Source organism: Oncorhynchus nerka, linkage group LG9a (genome assembly GCF_034236695.1).
Source record: "Oncorhynchus nerka isolate Pitt River linkage group LG9a, Oner_Uvic_2.0, whole genome shotgun sequence".
Classification (NCBI taxonomy): domain Eukaryota; kingdom Metazoa; phylum Chordata; class Actinopteri; order Salmoniformes; family Salmonidae; genus Oncorhynchus; species Oncorhynchus nerka.
The window spans coordinates 5,439,078-5,455,482 of NC_088404.1; the positions used below are offsets into that span (position 1 = coordinate 5,439,078).

Sequence of the window (16,405 nt, forward strand, 5' to 3'; positions counted from 1 at the left end):
CCAATAAGCATTCAGGGCTCTGACCACCCAGTTTATAAAATTAATTTGACCCCTTGCCATAAAACACCTTTCTTCTGCCTACTTTTTTCTGCACCTCTTTGTCTACATCAATTTACAATAATAATGTATACGCTGGCTATGTCCATTTAAATGATTTGTGGGACGATTGTCTGGGGTCTGGTTATGACTGTCTGTGTCTTTTATTAGTGACGGGAGAACTGTAACTTGAGTCGGAATGCAGTGGGCAGGGGCTGCGCGTCACGGTGCGGTGGGTTGGTGCGCTCAATGCGCAGTCGGTCAATAGGCTACACATGTTTTGCGCCTCTCAGAGGACAGGGTCAAACTAAACCGTGACCGTGCTGAAATTAAATACAAATTGGATATAATGGCTTCTATTCCACTGGTGCTGCTACTTTTAATGTCTTCTTTGGCGCTTTACTGGGCAGTTTATACCGGGCCGTTAAAACCGGAAATGTCCAACGGGACTTTTCATCACTTCTTCGTACCGGACGGAGATTATGAGGATAATGATGACCCCGAGCAATGTCAAATGCTTTTTAAATTCGCAGACCGACGTGCGTGTGGTGTCCATCACGATGAAGACAGCGATTCAGTGGTACGTGAAGACTTTATCATCGTGAAGCACCAAATTGAAGACGCCGCAAGGTTGTTGGAAAGCATCGGCATGAGTATTTCACACGACCTGGACGGAGAGGATAGCTATGAGAAGTTTCTCACTGGGGAGATCACTCAGATCTCTGAGGCTTTTACAAGCGTGGAGAAATCTCTCCTGGAGTTGGAGGTCAAGTTTAAACAGAGCCAAGACAACGATCTGAGAGGGGAGAACCAGCTCAATGACTTTGTTCTGAAGCCTATCTATGAAGTTAAGGACGCACTCAGGGGGACAACGGAAATTTCATTGGGACTCAGAGATAAACATGAACTGTTGTCTCTCATTGTTCGCAGTCAAGGCTCAAGGTTGAGTCGCCTCAAGGCAGATTATCTCAATGTATAGTATACATGTTAAAAACAATTGTAATTGGTTATTATCTATGTAAAGGAATATATGTTACTCAGAGTGTTTGTGTGTGTGTGTGTGTGTGTGTGTGTGTGTGTGTGTGTGTGTGTGTGTGTGTGTGTGTGTGTGTGTGTGTGTGTGTGTGTGTGTGTGTGTGTGTCATAAGACTATGACTCTTTAGCCCAATAAACACCTGGAAAGTTCATTGAGATTGAAAGGTTACTCTGTTCCTAGTCTCTTATCTCGCTATATTTGTCTTTCTCTCTCGACTCCAACTCTCTCTCTCTCTCTCTCTACTCCAACTCTCTCTCTTTTTCTCTCTCTACTCCAACTCTCTCTCTCTCTTTCTCTCTCTCTCTCTCTACTCCAACTCTCTCTCTCTCTCTTTCTCTCTCTCTCTACTCCAACTCTCTCTCTCTCTATCTCTCTCTCTCTACTCCAACTCTCTCTCTATCTCTCTCTCTACTCCAACTCTGTCTCTCTCTCTCTATCTCTCTCTATCTACTCCAACTCTCTCTCTATCTCTCTATCTCTACTCCAACTCTCTCTCTCTCTCTCTCTACTCCAACTCTCTCTCTCTCTCTACTCCAACTCTCTCTCTCTCTCTCTCTCTCTCTACTCCAACTCTCTCTCTCTCTCCAACTCTCTCTCTCTCTCTCTCTACTCCAACTCTCTCTCTCTCTCTACTCCAACTCTCTCTCTCTCTCTCTCTACTCCAACTCTCTCTCTCTCTCTCTCTACTCCAACTCTCTCTCTGTCTCTCTCTCTCTCTCTCTACTCCAACTCTCTCTCTCTCTACTCCAACTCTCTCTCTCTCTCTCTACTCCAACTCTCTCTCTCTCTCTCTACTCCAACTCTCTCTCTCTCTCTCTCTCCAACTCTCTCTCTCTCTCTACTCCAACTCTCTCTCTCTCTCTCTACTCCAACTCTCTCTCTCTCTCTCTCTCTCTACTCCAACTCTCTCTCTCTCTCTACTCCAACTCTCTCTCTCTCTCTCTACTCCAACTCTCTCTCTCTCTCTCTCTACTCCAACTCTCTCTCTCTCTCTCTCTCCAATTCTGTCTCTCTGTCTCTCTCTGTCTCTGTCTCTCTCTCTCTCTCTACTCCAACTCTCTCTATCTCTATCTCTCTCTCTCTCTATTTACTTTCCTAATTGTCTGTGACCCGTGTCTTTCTTCCTAACTTGTAATGGTGTTATTTGGAAATACTTCTAAGGAAAACATCGCTACATTCCTCAGTAAGAGAGGACAGATGGGGAAAAGAGAGGAGAGCTCAGGGGAGAGATGAAAAGTGATCCTTAGCTAAATTATGCCTGGGCTGTGCTGTGCTTAATGATCCTAAATTATGCCTGGGCTATGCTGTGCTTAATGATCCTAAATTATGCCTGGGCTGTGCTGTGCTTAGTGATCCTAAATTATGCCTGGGCTATGCTGTGCTTAGTGATCCTAAATTATACCTGGGCTATGCTGTGCTTAATGATCCTAAATTATGCCTGGGCTATGCTGTGCTTAATGATCCTAAATTATGCCTGGGCTATGCTGTGCTTAGTGATCCTAAATTATGCCTGGGCTATGCTGTGCTTAGTGATCCTAAATTATGCCTGGGCTATGCTGTGCTTAGTGATCCTAAATTATACCTGGGCTATGCTGTGCTTAGTGATCCTAAATTATGCCTGGGCTATGCTGTGCTTAGTGATCCTAAATTATGCCTGGGGTATGCTGTGCTTAGTGATCCTAAATTATGCCTGGGCTATGCTGTGCTTAGTGATCCTAAATTATGCCTGGGCTATGCTGTGCTTAGTGATCCTAAATGATGTACGGCTTGGCTGTCTGTGTTCTAATTTAGCTATTCAGCCTTACTGTATAATGAGTTCTATGTTTTATACCCTTCCTGACGTTATCCCAGAGTCTTACCATTGATTCTACTTTAATCATGAAACAGACAACATCAGTTTGAATCCCAGGCTTTAAAATATATATCTATAATGTTACTGCGTATTTATGAATAAAAACCATTAATGTCACCTCTGACTGGCATGCCATGAGGAAAACGGTGTTGTGAGACGGTTTACTGTGTCGGCGGCTTGCTTGGAAATGACTTCATCCAAATGACAGTTGACCATTTTATTTTTTTAGTATGGCCTTTAAATGTATCTTCGTGCGATCAAGGAGTCTAAGAGAAGGGCAAATCAAAGAGCTCTTTGTGTGATGTTTTTTCTTCTGTGCAGCTGGTGGTGGTCTGAGGTGTTCCCAGTGGCCTGCTGCTATGCTATACTGCTGGTATGCTATACTGCTGCTATGCTATTGGCATACAATACTGCTGGTATGCTATACTGCTGGTATACTATTGGTATACTATACTGCTGGTATGCTATACTGCTGGTATACTATTGGTATGCTATACTGCTGGTATGCTATACTGCTGCTATGCTATACTGCTGCTATGCTATACTGCTGGTATGCTATACTGCTGGTATGCTATTGGTATACTATACTGCTGGTATGCTATTGGTAAACTATACTGCTGGTATGCTATACTGCTGGTATACTATTGGTATGCTATACTGCTGCTATGCTATACTGCTGGTATGCTATTGGCATACAATACTGCTGGTATGCTATACTGCTGGTATACTATTGGTATACTATACTGCTGGTATGCTATTGGTAAACTATACTGCTGGTATACTATTGGTATACTATACTGCTGGTATGCTATACTGCTGGTATACTATACTGCTGATATGCTATTGGTAAACTATACTGCTGGTATACTATTGGTATGCTATACTGCTGGTATGCTATACTGCTGGTATACTATACTGCTGGTATGCTATTGGTATACTATACTGCTGGTATACTATACTGCTGGTATGCTATTGGTATACTATACTGCTGGTATACTATATTGCTGGTGTGCTATTGGTATGCTATACTGCTGGTATGCTATTGGTATACTATACTGCTGGTATGCTATACTGCTGGTATACTATACTGCTGGTATGCTATTGGTATACTATACTGCTGGTATACTATATTGCTGGTGTGCTATTGGTATGCTATACTGCTGGTATACTATACTGCTGGTATGCTATTGGTATACTATACTGCTGGTATACTATATTGCTGGTGTGCTATTGGTATGCTATACTGCTGGTATACTATACTGCTGGTATGCTATTGTTTACTATACTGCTGGTATACTATATTGCTGGTGTGCTATTGGTATGCTATACTGCTGGTATGCTATTGGTATACTATACTGCTGGTATGCTATACTGCTGGTATACTATACTGCTGGTATGCTATTGGTATACTATACTGCTGGTATACTATATTGCTGGTGTGCTATTGGTATGCTATACTGCTGGTATGCTATTGTATACTATACTACTGGTATACTATACTGCTGGTATGCTATTGTACACTATACTACTGGTATGCTATACTGCTGGTATGCTATTGTATACTATACTGCTGGTATGCTATTGGTATGCTATACTGCTGGTATGCTATTGGTAAACTATACTGCTGGTATGCTATTGGTATGCTATACTGCTGGTATGCTATTGGTATACTATACTGCTGGTATGCTATACTGCTGGTATGCTATTGTATACTATACTGCTGGTATACTATTGGTAAACTATACTGCTGGTATGCTATTGGTATACTATACTGCTGGTATGCTATACTGCTGGTATGCTATTGGTATACTATACTGCTGGTATACTATACTGCTGGTATGCTATTGGTATACTATACTGCTGGTATACTATATTGCTGGTGTGCTATTGGTATGCTATACTGCTGGTATACTATACTGCTGGTATGCTATTGGTATACTATACTGCTGGTATACTATATTGCTGGTGTGCTATTGGTATGCTATACTGCTGGTATGCTATTGGTATACTATACTGCTGGTATGCTATACTGCTGGTATACTATACTGCTGGTATGCTATTGGTATACTATACTGCTGGTATACTATATTGCTGGTGTGCTATTGGTATGCTATACTGCTGGTATACTATACTGCTGGTATGCTATTGGTATACTATACTGCTGGTATGCTATTGGTATACTATACTGCTGGTATGCTATTGGTATACTATACTGCTGGTATACTATATTGCTGGTGTGCTATTGGTATGCTATACTGCTGGTATGCTATTGTATACTATACTACTGGTATACTATACTGCTGGTATGCTATTGTACACTATACTACTGGTATGCTATACTGCTGGTATGCTATACTGCTGGTATGCTATTGTATACTATACTGCTGGTATGCAATTGGTATGCTATACTGGTGGTATGCTATACTTCTGGTATGCTATTGGTATGCTATACTGCTGGTATGCTATTGGTAAACTATACTGCTGGTATGCTATTGGTATGCTATACTGCTGGTATGCTATTGGTATAATATACTGCTGGTATGCTATACTGCTGGTATGCTATTGTATACTATACTGCTGGTATACTATTGGTAAACTATACTGCTGGTATGCTATTGGTATACTATACTGCTGGTATGCTATACTGCTGGTATGCTATTGGTATACTATACTGCTGGTATGCTATACTGCTGGTATGCTATTGGTATACTATACTGCTGGTATACTATATTGCTGGTGTGCTATTGGTATGCTATACTGCTGGTATGCTATTGTATACTATACTACTGGTATACTATACTGCTGGTATGCTATTGTACACTATACTACTGGTATGCTATACTGCTGGTATGCTATACTGCTGGTATGCTATTGGTATACTATACTGCTGGTATACTATTGGTATACTATACTGCTGGTATGCTATACTGCTGGTATGCTATTGGTATACTATACTGCTGGTATGCTATTGTTTACTATACTGCTGGTATACTATACTGCTGGTATGCTATTGGTATGCTATACTGCTGGTATGCTATTGTATACTATACTGCTGGTATGCTATACTGCTGGTATTATATTGGTATGCTATACTGCTGGTATGCTATCGGTATGCTATACTGCTGGTATGCTATTGGTATGCTATACTGCTGGTATGCTATTGGTATACTATACTGCTGGTATGCTATCAGTGTACTATACTGCTGGTATGCTATACTGCTATACTATATTGTGTTCCTCATGAATCCTGTTTTCATGGAAGTCAAGAACTAATTTCTGCTTGACCTGGTTTTTCTATCAGGACAGACTGGTAACCATTTGGTTATGTCTTCTGAGATCAATTAGACCCTAAATGGACAATTAAGCTTTCGATTATTGAGTATGTTGGCTGTTCTCCCCTCTACCACGGAAAGTGGCCCTACCCTGCTCTGAATGTTGGCTGTTCTCCCCTCTACCACGGAAAGTGGCCCTACCCTGCTCTGACTGTTGGCTGTTCTCCCCTCTACCACGGAAAATGTCCCTACCCTGTTTTGAATGTTGGCTGTTCTCCCCTCTACCACGGAAAGTGGCCCTACCCTGCTTTGACTGTTGGCTGTTCTCCCCTCTACCACGGAAAGTGGCCCTACCCTGCTTTGACTGTTGGCTGTTCTCCCCTCTACCACGGAAAGTGGCCCTACCCTGCTTTGACTGTTGGCTGTTCTCCCCTCTACCACGGAAAGTGACCCTACCCTGCTTTGACTGTTGGCTGTTCTCCCCTCTACCATGGAAAGTGGCCCTACCCTGCTTTGACTGTTGGCTGTTCTCCCCTCTACCACGGAAAGTGGCCCTACCCTGCTTTGACTGTTGGCTGTTCTCCCCTCTACCACGGAAAGTAACCCTACCCTGCTTTGACTGTTGGCTGTTCTCCCCTCTACCACGGAAAGTGTCCCTACCCTGCTTTGACTGTTGGCTGTTCTCCCCTCTACCACGGAAAGTGGCCCTACCCTGCTTTGACTGTTGACTGTTCTCCCCTCTACCACGGAAAATGCCCCTACCCTGCTTTGACTGTTGGCTGTTCTCCCCTCTACCACGGAAAGTGGCCCTGCCCTGCCCTTCCTGTTTTCTTAGCCTCTTACGGGAATGTTAAATAGTGATGTAATAGTAAAAGAGTGAGGGACCATGCAGAGAGATTGACGTTGTCACTTTCAACTGAACATTCAATTTGCGTCTTGTCTGTCACAGGAATCTCTTATCTGTATGGATTGTTTTTTTATGCCTCTTCATTCTCCATCAAAGACATTTCTGCTGTCATAATCCATAGGAAACATGACACATGTAGGTGTTCTGTATCAGATGTTGTTATTGCCCACATTGCGGTCAATAAATACATACCATCTGTGAGTTATAGTGCCCTGTTAATAATATGTGTGTAGGCTATAGGGGCGGCAGGGTAGCCTAGTGGTTAGAGCGTTGGACTAGTAACCGGAAGGTTGCAAGTTCAAACCCCCGAGCTGACAAGGTACAAATCTGTCGTTCTGCCCCCTGAACAGGCAGTTAACCCACTGTTCCCAGGCCGTCATTGAAAATAAGAATTTGTTCTTAACTGACTTGCCTGGTTAAATAAAATTGTATAATTGTCGTGTGAAGCGTTAGGATGTTAAATTGACAGGTACAGAAAGCATTGTCTCCTATTAGGCTCTAGAAAGCATGAGAAGAAATATACTTTTTTGGGGTGGGGGTTGTCCCCCTATTAGGCTCTAGAAAGCATGAGAAGAAATATACTTTTTTGGGGTGGGGGTTGTCCCCCTATTAGGCTCTAGAAAGCATGAGAAGAAATATACTTTTTTGGGGTGGGGGTTGTCCCCCCCTGTGCTCGGACTGATGGAGTGCTGATTGATGACACTGATGGACACTGATGGAGTACTACTGACAAAGACAGATACAATTAAAACTGCTGCAGGGATTCTTGGGAATAAACATATTGTATGCTGATAATACAGGCTTTCACATTCTGTTCTCTGGAGGATAGAAGTGGCTCAAGTGGAAACTCTCTACTACTGAATCTGGCCTCATTCCTCCTGACCACAGGAACAACCACAAAGCAGCTGCTAAGCGTGACTGTATTTTAAAGAGATTATCCATTATCCCCAGGGAGGGAAGGATGGAGGCAGGGAGGCTGGGAAAGATTGGAGAGAGAGAGAGAGAGCCAGACGGGCTGCCATGGGTCAGAGGGGTGGAAGGGGCGACGGGTGTGGAGGGGTGACTGGGAGGGACTGGTTGTGATTTATTCTGTCAGGTTTCCCTCTTCCCTCCTGGCCCCAGCCTCCACCTCACAGCCTCAGCCTCCACCTCACGGCCTCAGCCTCCCCCTCACGGCCTCAGCCTCCCCCTCACGGCCACAGCCTCCACCTCATGGCCCCAGCCTCCACCTCACGGCCTCAGCCTCCACCTCATGGCCTCAGCCTCCCCCTCCCGGCCCCAGCCTCCACCTCACGGCCCCAGCCTCCCCCTCACAGCCTCAGCCTCCACCTCACGGCCTCAGCCTCCCCCTCACGGCCTCAGCCTCCCCTCACGGCCCCAGCCTCCACCTCACGGCCTCAGCCTCCCCCTCACGGCCCCAGCCTCCCCCTCACGGCCCCAGCCTCCACCTCACGGCCTCAGCCTCCCCTCACGGCCTCAGCCTCCCCTCACGGCCCCAGCCTCCACTTCACGGCCCCAGCCTCCACCTCACGGCCCCAGACTCCCCCTCCCAGCCCCAGCCTCCCCTCACGGCCCCAGCCTCCCTCACGGCCCCAGACTCCCCTCCCAGCCCCAGCCTCCTCCCAGCCCCAGCCTCCACTTCCCAGCCCCAGCCTCCACTTCCCAGCCTCAGCCTCCACCTCACGGCTCCAGCCTCCACTTCCCAGCCCCAGCCTCCACCTCACGGCCCCAGCCTCCCCCCTCACGGCCCCAGCCTCCACTTCACGGCTCCAGTCTCCCCTCCCAGCCCCAGCCTCCACTTCACGGCTCCAGCCTCCACTTCACGGCCCCAGCCTCCCCCTCATGGCCCAGCCTCCCCTCACGGTCCCAGCCTCCACTTCGCGGTCCAAGCCTCCCCCTCGCGGTCCCAGCCTCCCTCTCACGGTCCCAGCCTCCACTTCACGGTCCCAGCCTCCACTTCACGGTCCCAGCCTCCCTCTCACGGTCCCAGCCTCCACTTCACGGTCCCAGCCTCCCCCTCACGGTCCCAGCCTCCACCTCATGGCACCAGCCTCCACCTCATGGCACCAGCCTCCCCCTTCGGCCCCAATCTCTCCTCTTCTTAAAACACTCAAACACACTCTGCACAGCTGCACCACTCCACTCCCCTCACCCAGCCCTGCCAAAGAACTGGGGCTCCATGCTTCCTGCCTTTGAGAAACCAAAGACAGTGGTCTGTGGGTGTTGCTGTAATTTTCACTTTTTTTGGGAAGGCTTAGAATCTACAAAGATGCTGTGGTTGAATGTTCTAAGCCACAATTGGCTGAATCTTTTAGAAAAATACTTATTTTTTCCCTCATGCTATCAGTTGTATGATGGAATCTGTTTTAAGAGACATTTCTCTGTGTCTGAAATGCAAACAAATAATGCACAGTGGTGTACTTTCCTACTCGTGATTCAAACAGGCCCAGACAGACTGAGTTTGTTGTATTTGGCATGTTATCATTCACCAGTGGTGTATTTTCCGACTTGTGACTCATCTTAGACACATGGAAGGTAGGGTGAATATGGAAGGGGGGTATTGGGTAACACAAGACGGACAGCAGTGGAACTCAGGACTCTGGAGATGGGAAAAGGACCAATGAACCGGGGAGACAGCTTGCGGGATGTTATCATTTACCAGTGGTGTACTTTAAAATACCTAATTGTCATACTTGAGTAAAAGTAAAGATACCTTAATAGAAAATGACTCAAGTGAAAGTCATTCAATAAAATACTACTTGTTCTTGTTTTATGAATTTAGGGATAGCCAGGGGCTCCAACACTAAGTCCACCAGATCAGAGGCAGTACGGATGATCAGGGAATACATTTTTTTTTTGTCCTGCTAAGCATTTAAAATGTAACGAGTACTTTTGGGTGTCGGGGAAAATCTATGGAGTAAAAAGTCCATGTATTTTCTTGAGGAATGCAGTAAAGTAAAAGTTGTCAAAAATATAAGTAGTAAAGTACAGATACCCCCCAAAAAACGACTTAAGTAAGTCGCTCTGGATAAGAGCGTCTGCTAAATGACTCAAATATAAATGTAGTATTTTTATTTCATGTTACTTTACACCAGTCGATCACGAATGTCTGAATTGTAAAGCAATCATTTGGGAAAGGTTTAAGGGTTTGCTGAGTGAAAGTATTTAGTAGAGGGGGTAGAGAGAGGGGGCTAGAGGGGGTAGAGAGAGAGAGGGGGCTAGAGGGGGTAGAGAGAGAGGGGGGGCTAGAGGGGGATAGAGAGAGAGAGGGGGTAAGAGGGGGTAGAGAGAGAGGGGGCTAGAGGGGGTAGAGAGAGAGAGGGGCTAGAGGGGGATAGAGAGAGAGGGGGGCTAGAGGGGGATAGAGAGAGAGGGGGCTAGAGGGGGTAGAGAGAGAGGGGGCTAGAGGGGGTAGAGAGAGAGAGGGGCTAGAGGGGGTAGAGAGAGAGGGGGGCTAGAGGGGGATAGAGAGGGGGTAGAGAGAGAGGGGGCTAGAGGGGGATAGAGAGAGAGGGGGCTAGAGGGGGATAGAAAGAGAGAGGGGATAGAGAGAGGGGGGCTAGAGGGGGTAGAGAGAGAGAGGGGCTAGAGGGGGTAGAGGGGATAGAGAGAGAGGGGGTCTAGAGGGGGTAGAGAGAGGGGGGGGCTAGAGGGGGTAGAGAGAGAGGGGGGCTAGAGGGGGTAGAGAGAGGGGGGGCTAGAGGGGGTAGAGAGAGAGAGGGATAGAGGGGGTAGAGAGAGAGGGGGCTAGAGGGGATAGAGAGAGAGGGGGCTAGAGGGGGATAGAGAGAGAGAGGGGGTAGAGGGGATAGAGAGAGGGGGAGGCTAGAGGGGGTAGAGAGAGAGGGGGGCTAGAGGGGGATAGAGAGAGAGGGGGCTAGAGGGGTAGAGAGAGAGGGGGCTAGAGGGGTAGAGAGAGAGGGGGGCTAGAGGGGGATAGAGAGAGAGGGGGCTAGAGGGGGATAGAGAGAGAGGGGGGTAGAGGGGGATAGAGAGAGGGGGGGCTAGAGGGGGTAGAGAGAGAGGGGGGCTAGAGGGGGATAGAGAGAGAGAGGGGGCTAGAGGGGTAGAGAGAGAGGGGGTAAGAAGGGGGTAGAGAGAGAGGGGGGTAGAGGGGGATAGAGGGGGATAGAGAGAGAGAGGGGGATAGAAAGGGGGATAGAGAGAGAGAGGGGGTAGAGGGGGATAGAGAGAGAGAGGGGGTAAGAGGGGGTAGAGAGAGAGGGGGGAGAGGGGGATAGAGGGGGATAGAGAGAGAGGGGGCTAGAGGGGGATAGAGAGAGAGGGGGTAAGAGGGGGTAGAGAGAGAGGGGGGGATAGAGGGGGATAGAGAGAGAGGGGGCTAGAGGGGGATAGAGAGAGGGGGGGCTAGAGGGGGATAGAGAGAGAGGGGGGCTAGAGGGGGATAGAGAGAGAGGGGGTAGAGGGTGATAGAGGGGGATATAGAGAGAGGGGGCTAGAGGGGGATAGAGAGAGAGGGGGCTAGAGGGGGATAGAGAGAGAGAGGGGGTAAGAGGGGGTAGAGAGAGAGAGGGGTAGAGGGGGATAGAGAGAGAGAGGGGGATAGAAAGGGGGATATATATATATATATAGAGAGAGAGAGAGAGAGAGAGAGAAAAAAAAAAATGAGAGGACCAACTGTGTTTATATTAGATGTCTGACTGATTTAATGGGAGGATTGTGGGAAAGTGATTTCCTTTCCTGTTGTCAATGGGAATCATTATTGGGAAATAGTATACTATTGTTTGTCTATTGTATATAAATCAGAATACAAAAGTGCATATTTGCGACAGTAATACACTGGTGGCATGGCTACGGAGTCTCATAAAAGAGCTTCAAAGTTACAGGGCCATGCATCACTGGCGGACTTTAGAAGTGGCCACATTAAATAGCCGCCTGCAAGCCAGCCTGCCAGCCACCAATCTCCTGTATTTTATTGGGAGCCACAATGCAAACCACTTCTGTTCTAAACATGCTGTTGTTAACAACAGAAAGGTTCTAGAGGACTTGTCTCCTCTGTCCATGTGATTGTGTAAGCATTAACTCTGATGTGGTCTCAGCCGCTATCACTCTATCCTTTCACAGAGTTAGAATGGAACCCTATATGGAATGGAACCCTGAATGGAATGGAACCCTGAATGGAATGGAACCCTATATGGAATGGAACCCTGAATGGAATGGAACCCGATATGGAATGGAACCCTATATGGAATGGAACCCTATATGGAATGGAATGGAACCCTATATGGAATGGAACCCTGAATGGAATGGAACCCTATATGGAATGGAACCCTATATGGAATGGAACCCTGAATGGAATGGAACCCTATATGGAATGGAACCCTGAATGGAATGGAACCCTATATGGAATGGAAACCTGAATGGAATGGAACCCTATATGGAATGGAACCCTGAATGGAATGGAACCCTGAATGGAATGGAATGGAACCCAATATGGAATGGAACCCTATATGGAATGGAACCCTGTATGGAATGGAACCCTATATGGAATGGAACCCTGTATGGAATGGAATGGAACCCTATATGGAATGGAACCTTGTATGGAATGGAATGGAACCCTATATGGAATGGAACCCTATATGGAATGGAACCCTGTATGGAATGGAATGGAACCCTATATGGAATGGAACCCTGTATGGAATGGAACCCTATATGGAATGGAACCCTATATGGTATTGAATGGAACCCTGTATGGAATGGAACCCTATATGGAATGGAACCCTGTATGGAATGGAACCCTGTATGGTATTGAATTGAACCCTGTATGGTATTGAATGGAACCCGGCACAGCCAGAAGAGGACTGGCCACCCCACATATGCTCTCTCTAATTCTCTCTTTCTTTCTCTCTCTCGGAGGACCTGAGCCCTAGGACCGTGCCCCAGGACTACCTGACATGATGACTCCTTGCTGTCCCCAGTCCACCTGACTGTGCTGCTGCTCCAGTTTCAACTGTTCTGCCTTATTATTATTCGACCATGCTGGTCATTTATGAACATTTGAACATCTTGGTCATGTTCTGTTATAATCTCTACCCGGCACAGCCAGAAGAGGACTGGCCACCCCACATAGCCTGGTTCCTCTCTAGGTTTCTTCCTAGGTTTTGGCCTTTCTAGGGAGTTTTTCCTAGCCACCGTGCTTTTACACGTGCATTGTTTGCTGTTTGGGGTTTTAGGCTGGGTTTCTGTACAGCACTTTGAGATATCAGCTAATGTACGAAGGGCTATATAAATAAATTTGATTTGAATTTGATTTGATTTGAACCCTATATGGAATGGAACCCTGTATGGAATGGAACCCTATATGGAATGGAACCCTGTATGGTATTGAATGGAACCCTGTATGGAATGGAACCCTGTATGGTATTGAATGGAACCCTGTATGATATTGAATGGAACCCTGTATGGTATTGAATGGAACCCTGTGTCTTTTATTGTATAATAGTAGTATACATTTAACCACCACAAGAGCAACAGTTTGTACCATCATTTTATTTTTCAAAAATATCTTGATTGGACGGGCTATCATGATCAGTAAACAGAAAAAACATCAAAACATTTCCCATCAAATATAGTCTTGTATCTTAATTAATGCTCCTGTTTTCTTTGAATACATACAAATGCAAACCTGCATACATTTTCAAAATGTAATTGACATATTATTTTGGTTTCAGTGGGAACATAAAAGAATACCACATGATTGCTCTTCAAAAAATGTGAGAATACACATCCATATTATTTAAATGTTCAACTTTATTAAGTCTTATCTAGGGGAACATGTGTAATTTTCACTTGGCCATGCATTGACGTCAGTGGGAGACTAAGGGCTCTATTCAATACGTATAGCAGAGGTTCAGCGTGGTGATTGAAATGTAAAGGTGATGTTCCTGCGTTAGTGGATACTGCACCACGGTAAACACTGCATTATGTCGGCTCAATCTTACATTTTACATTTCTATTGCGCAATCTGTAACGCTCCAGAGATCTGTAACGCTTCAGCGATCTGTAACACTTCGCTTCAGAGACCTGTAACGTTCCAGAGATCTGTAACTCTTCAGAGATCTGTAACTATTCAGAGACCTATAACTCTTCAGAGATCTGTAACTCTTCAGAGATCTGTAACTCTTCAGAGATCTGTAACGCTCCAGAGATCTGTAACTCTTCAGAGATCTGTAACTCTTCAGAGATCTGTAACTCTTCAGAGATCTGTAATGCTTCAGAGATCTGTAACTCTTCAGAGATCTGTAACTCTTCAGAGATCTGTAACGCTTCAGAGATCTGTAACTCTTCAGAGATCTGTAACGCTCCAGAGATCTGTAACGCTCCAGAGATCTGGAACTCTTCAGAGATCTGTAACTCTTCAGAGATCTGTAACTCTTCAGAGATCTGTAATGCTTCAGAGATCTGTAACTCTTCAGAGATCTGTAACTCTTCAGAGATCTGTAACGCTTCAGAGATCTGTAACTCTTCAGAGATCTGTAACTCTTCAGAGATCTGTAACGCTTCAGAGATCTGTAACTCTTCAGAGATCTGTAACTCTTCAGAGATCTGTAACTCTTCAGAGATCTGTAACGCTTCAGAGATCTGTAACTCTTCAGAGATCTGTAACTCTTCAGAGATCTGTAACGCTTCAGAGATCTGTAACTCTTCAGAGATCTGTAACTCTCCAGAGATCTGTAACGCTCCAGAGATCTGTAACTCTTCAGAGATCTGTAACGCTCCAGAGATCTGTAACTATTCAGAGACCTATAACTCTTCAGAGATCTGTAACTCTTCAGAGATCTGTAACTCTTCAGAGATCTGTAACTCTTCAGAGATCTGTAACTCTTCAGAGATCTGTAATGCTTCAGAGATCTGTAACTCTTCAGAGATCTGTAACTCTTCAGAGATCTGTAACTCTTCAGAGATCTGTAATGCTTCAGAGATCTGTAACTCTTCAGAGATCTGTAACGCTCCAGAGATCTGTAACTCTTCAGAGATCTGTAACTCTTCAGAGATCTGTAACTCTTCAGAGATCTGTAACTCTTCAGAGATCTGTAACTCTTCAGAGATCTGTAACGCTTCAGAGATCTGTAACTTCAGAGATCTGTAACTCTTCAGAGATCTGTAATGCTTCAGAGACCTATAACTCTTCAGAGATCTGTAACTATTCAGAGATCTGTAACGCTTCAGAGATCTGTAACGCTTCAGAGATCCGGACAGAATAGAGCCCTTAAGTGAACATTGCAGTGGAAATTCAACCCTTAAAGTTGGTGCTATCATTGTTCTTCTGTCTTCTTCAATTTTGTAGAACCAGCATCAAAGGTACAGGAAGATATTTACTAGAGTAACTTCTCCACTAAACAATTCATTATGGGACAGAAATATAAGTCTGTAGCTGTTGACAGTTTTGGTTAGGGAGGAGGAAGAGGAGGAAGAGGAGTAGGAGGACAGAAGAAAAGAAAGCACCAGAAGAAGATTTGAATTCCTCTTGGGGCGGCAGCGTAGCCTAGTGGTTAGAGCGTTGGACTAGTAACCGGAAGGTTGCAAGTTCAAACCCCCGAGCTGACAAGGTACAAATCTGTCGTTCTGCCCCTGAACAGGCAGTTAACCCCACTGTTCCTAGGCCGTCATTGAAAATAAGAATGTGTTCTTAACTGACTTGCCTGGTTAAATAAAGGTTAAAAAATAAATTTAAAAAAATTCCTCTTCAGTAAACTGTCATCATCCAACCGTTAACAAATTCCCTTCAAGCTTGAGAGACAGAATATTTTTGTCTGTTTCTTTTCTTTGTGCAAATCAATGCTGTGTGTCTGACAGATCTTACTTCTTAGTCCCTGGGTAACGTCCCCAGTCCAGTCAGACCAGCACATATCAACATCTTTTTTTCAGAGGAAGGGATGACTGACTGTCAAAGGATGGAGAAGAGACAAGAGGGATGAGTGTCCTGTCACTGGAAAGTCTGGCAGATACTGACACGGAAAGTCTGGCAGATACTGACACGGAAAGTCTGGCAGATACTGACACGGAAAGTCTGGCAGATACTGACACGGAAAGTCTGGCAGATACTGACACACTCCTGTCACTGGGAGTTGAAGGTTTGGCAGAGAGCCACACATAGAAATAGAATTACTAGAACAGACATTCCCATTACTAGAATAGTCATTCCCATTACTAGAATGGACATTCACATTACTAGAATGGACATTCCCATTACTAGAACAGACATTCTCAAATGGACATTCACATTACTAGAACGGACATTCCCATTACTAGAACAGACATTCCCATTACTAGAACAGACA

General features: G+C 45.6%; 2 protein-coding genes across 2 annotated transcripts in view; one reads left to right on the plus strand and one right to left on the minus strand.

Annotated features, from left to right (window-relative positions):
• The first annotated feature begins 254 nt into the window (after positions 1-254).
• Positions 255-1,258, plus strand: LOC115134674 (fin bud initiation factor-like). The gene has a single exon (XM_029668865.2). It carries the CDS (start codon positions 386-388, stop codon positions 1,013-1,015), a length of 630 nt encoding a protein of 209 aa, XP_029524725.1. The 5' UTR covers positions 255-385; the 3' UTR covers positions 1,016-1,258.
• A 14,168-nt stretch (positions 1,259-15,426) lies between these two features.
• The window catches only part of LOC115134675 (transmembrane protein 178B-like), a 6,592-nt gene continuing 5,613 nt past the window's right edge, over positions 15,427-16,405 (minus strand). Inside the window, exon 4 of the mRNA XM_065022240.1 lies at positions 15,427-16,405. This exon is cut by the window's right edge and continues 701 nt beyond it. The gene's annotated coding sequence lies outside the window, so the exon portion shown is untranslated.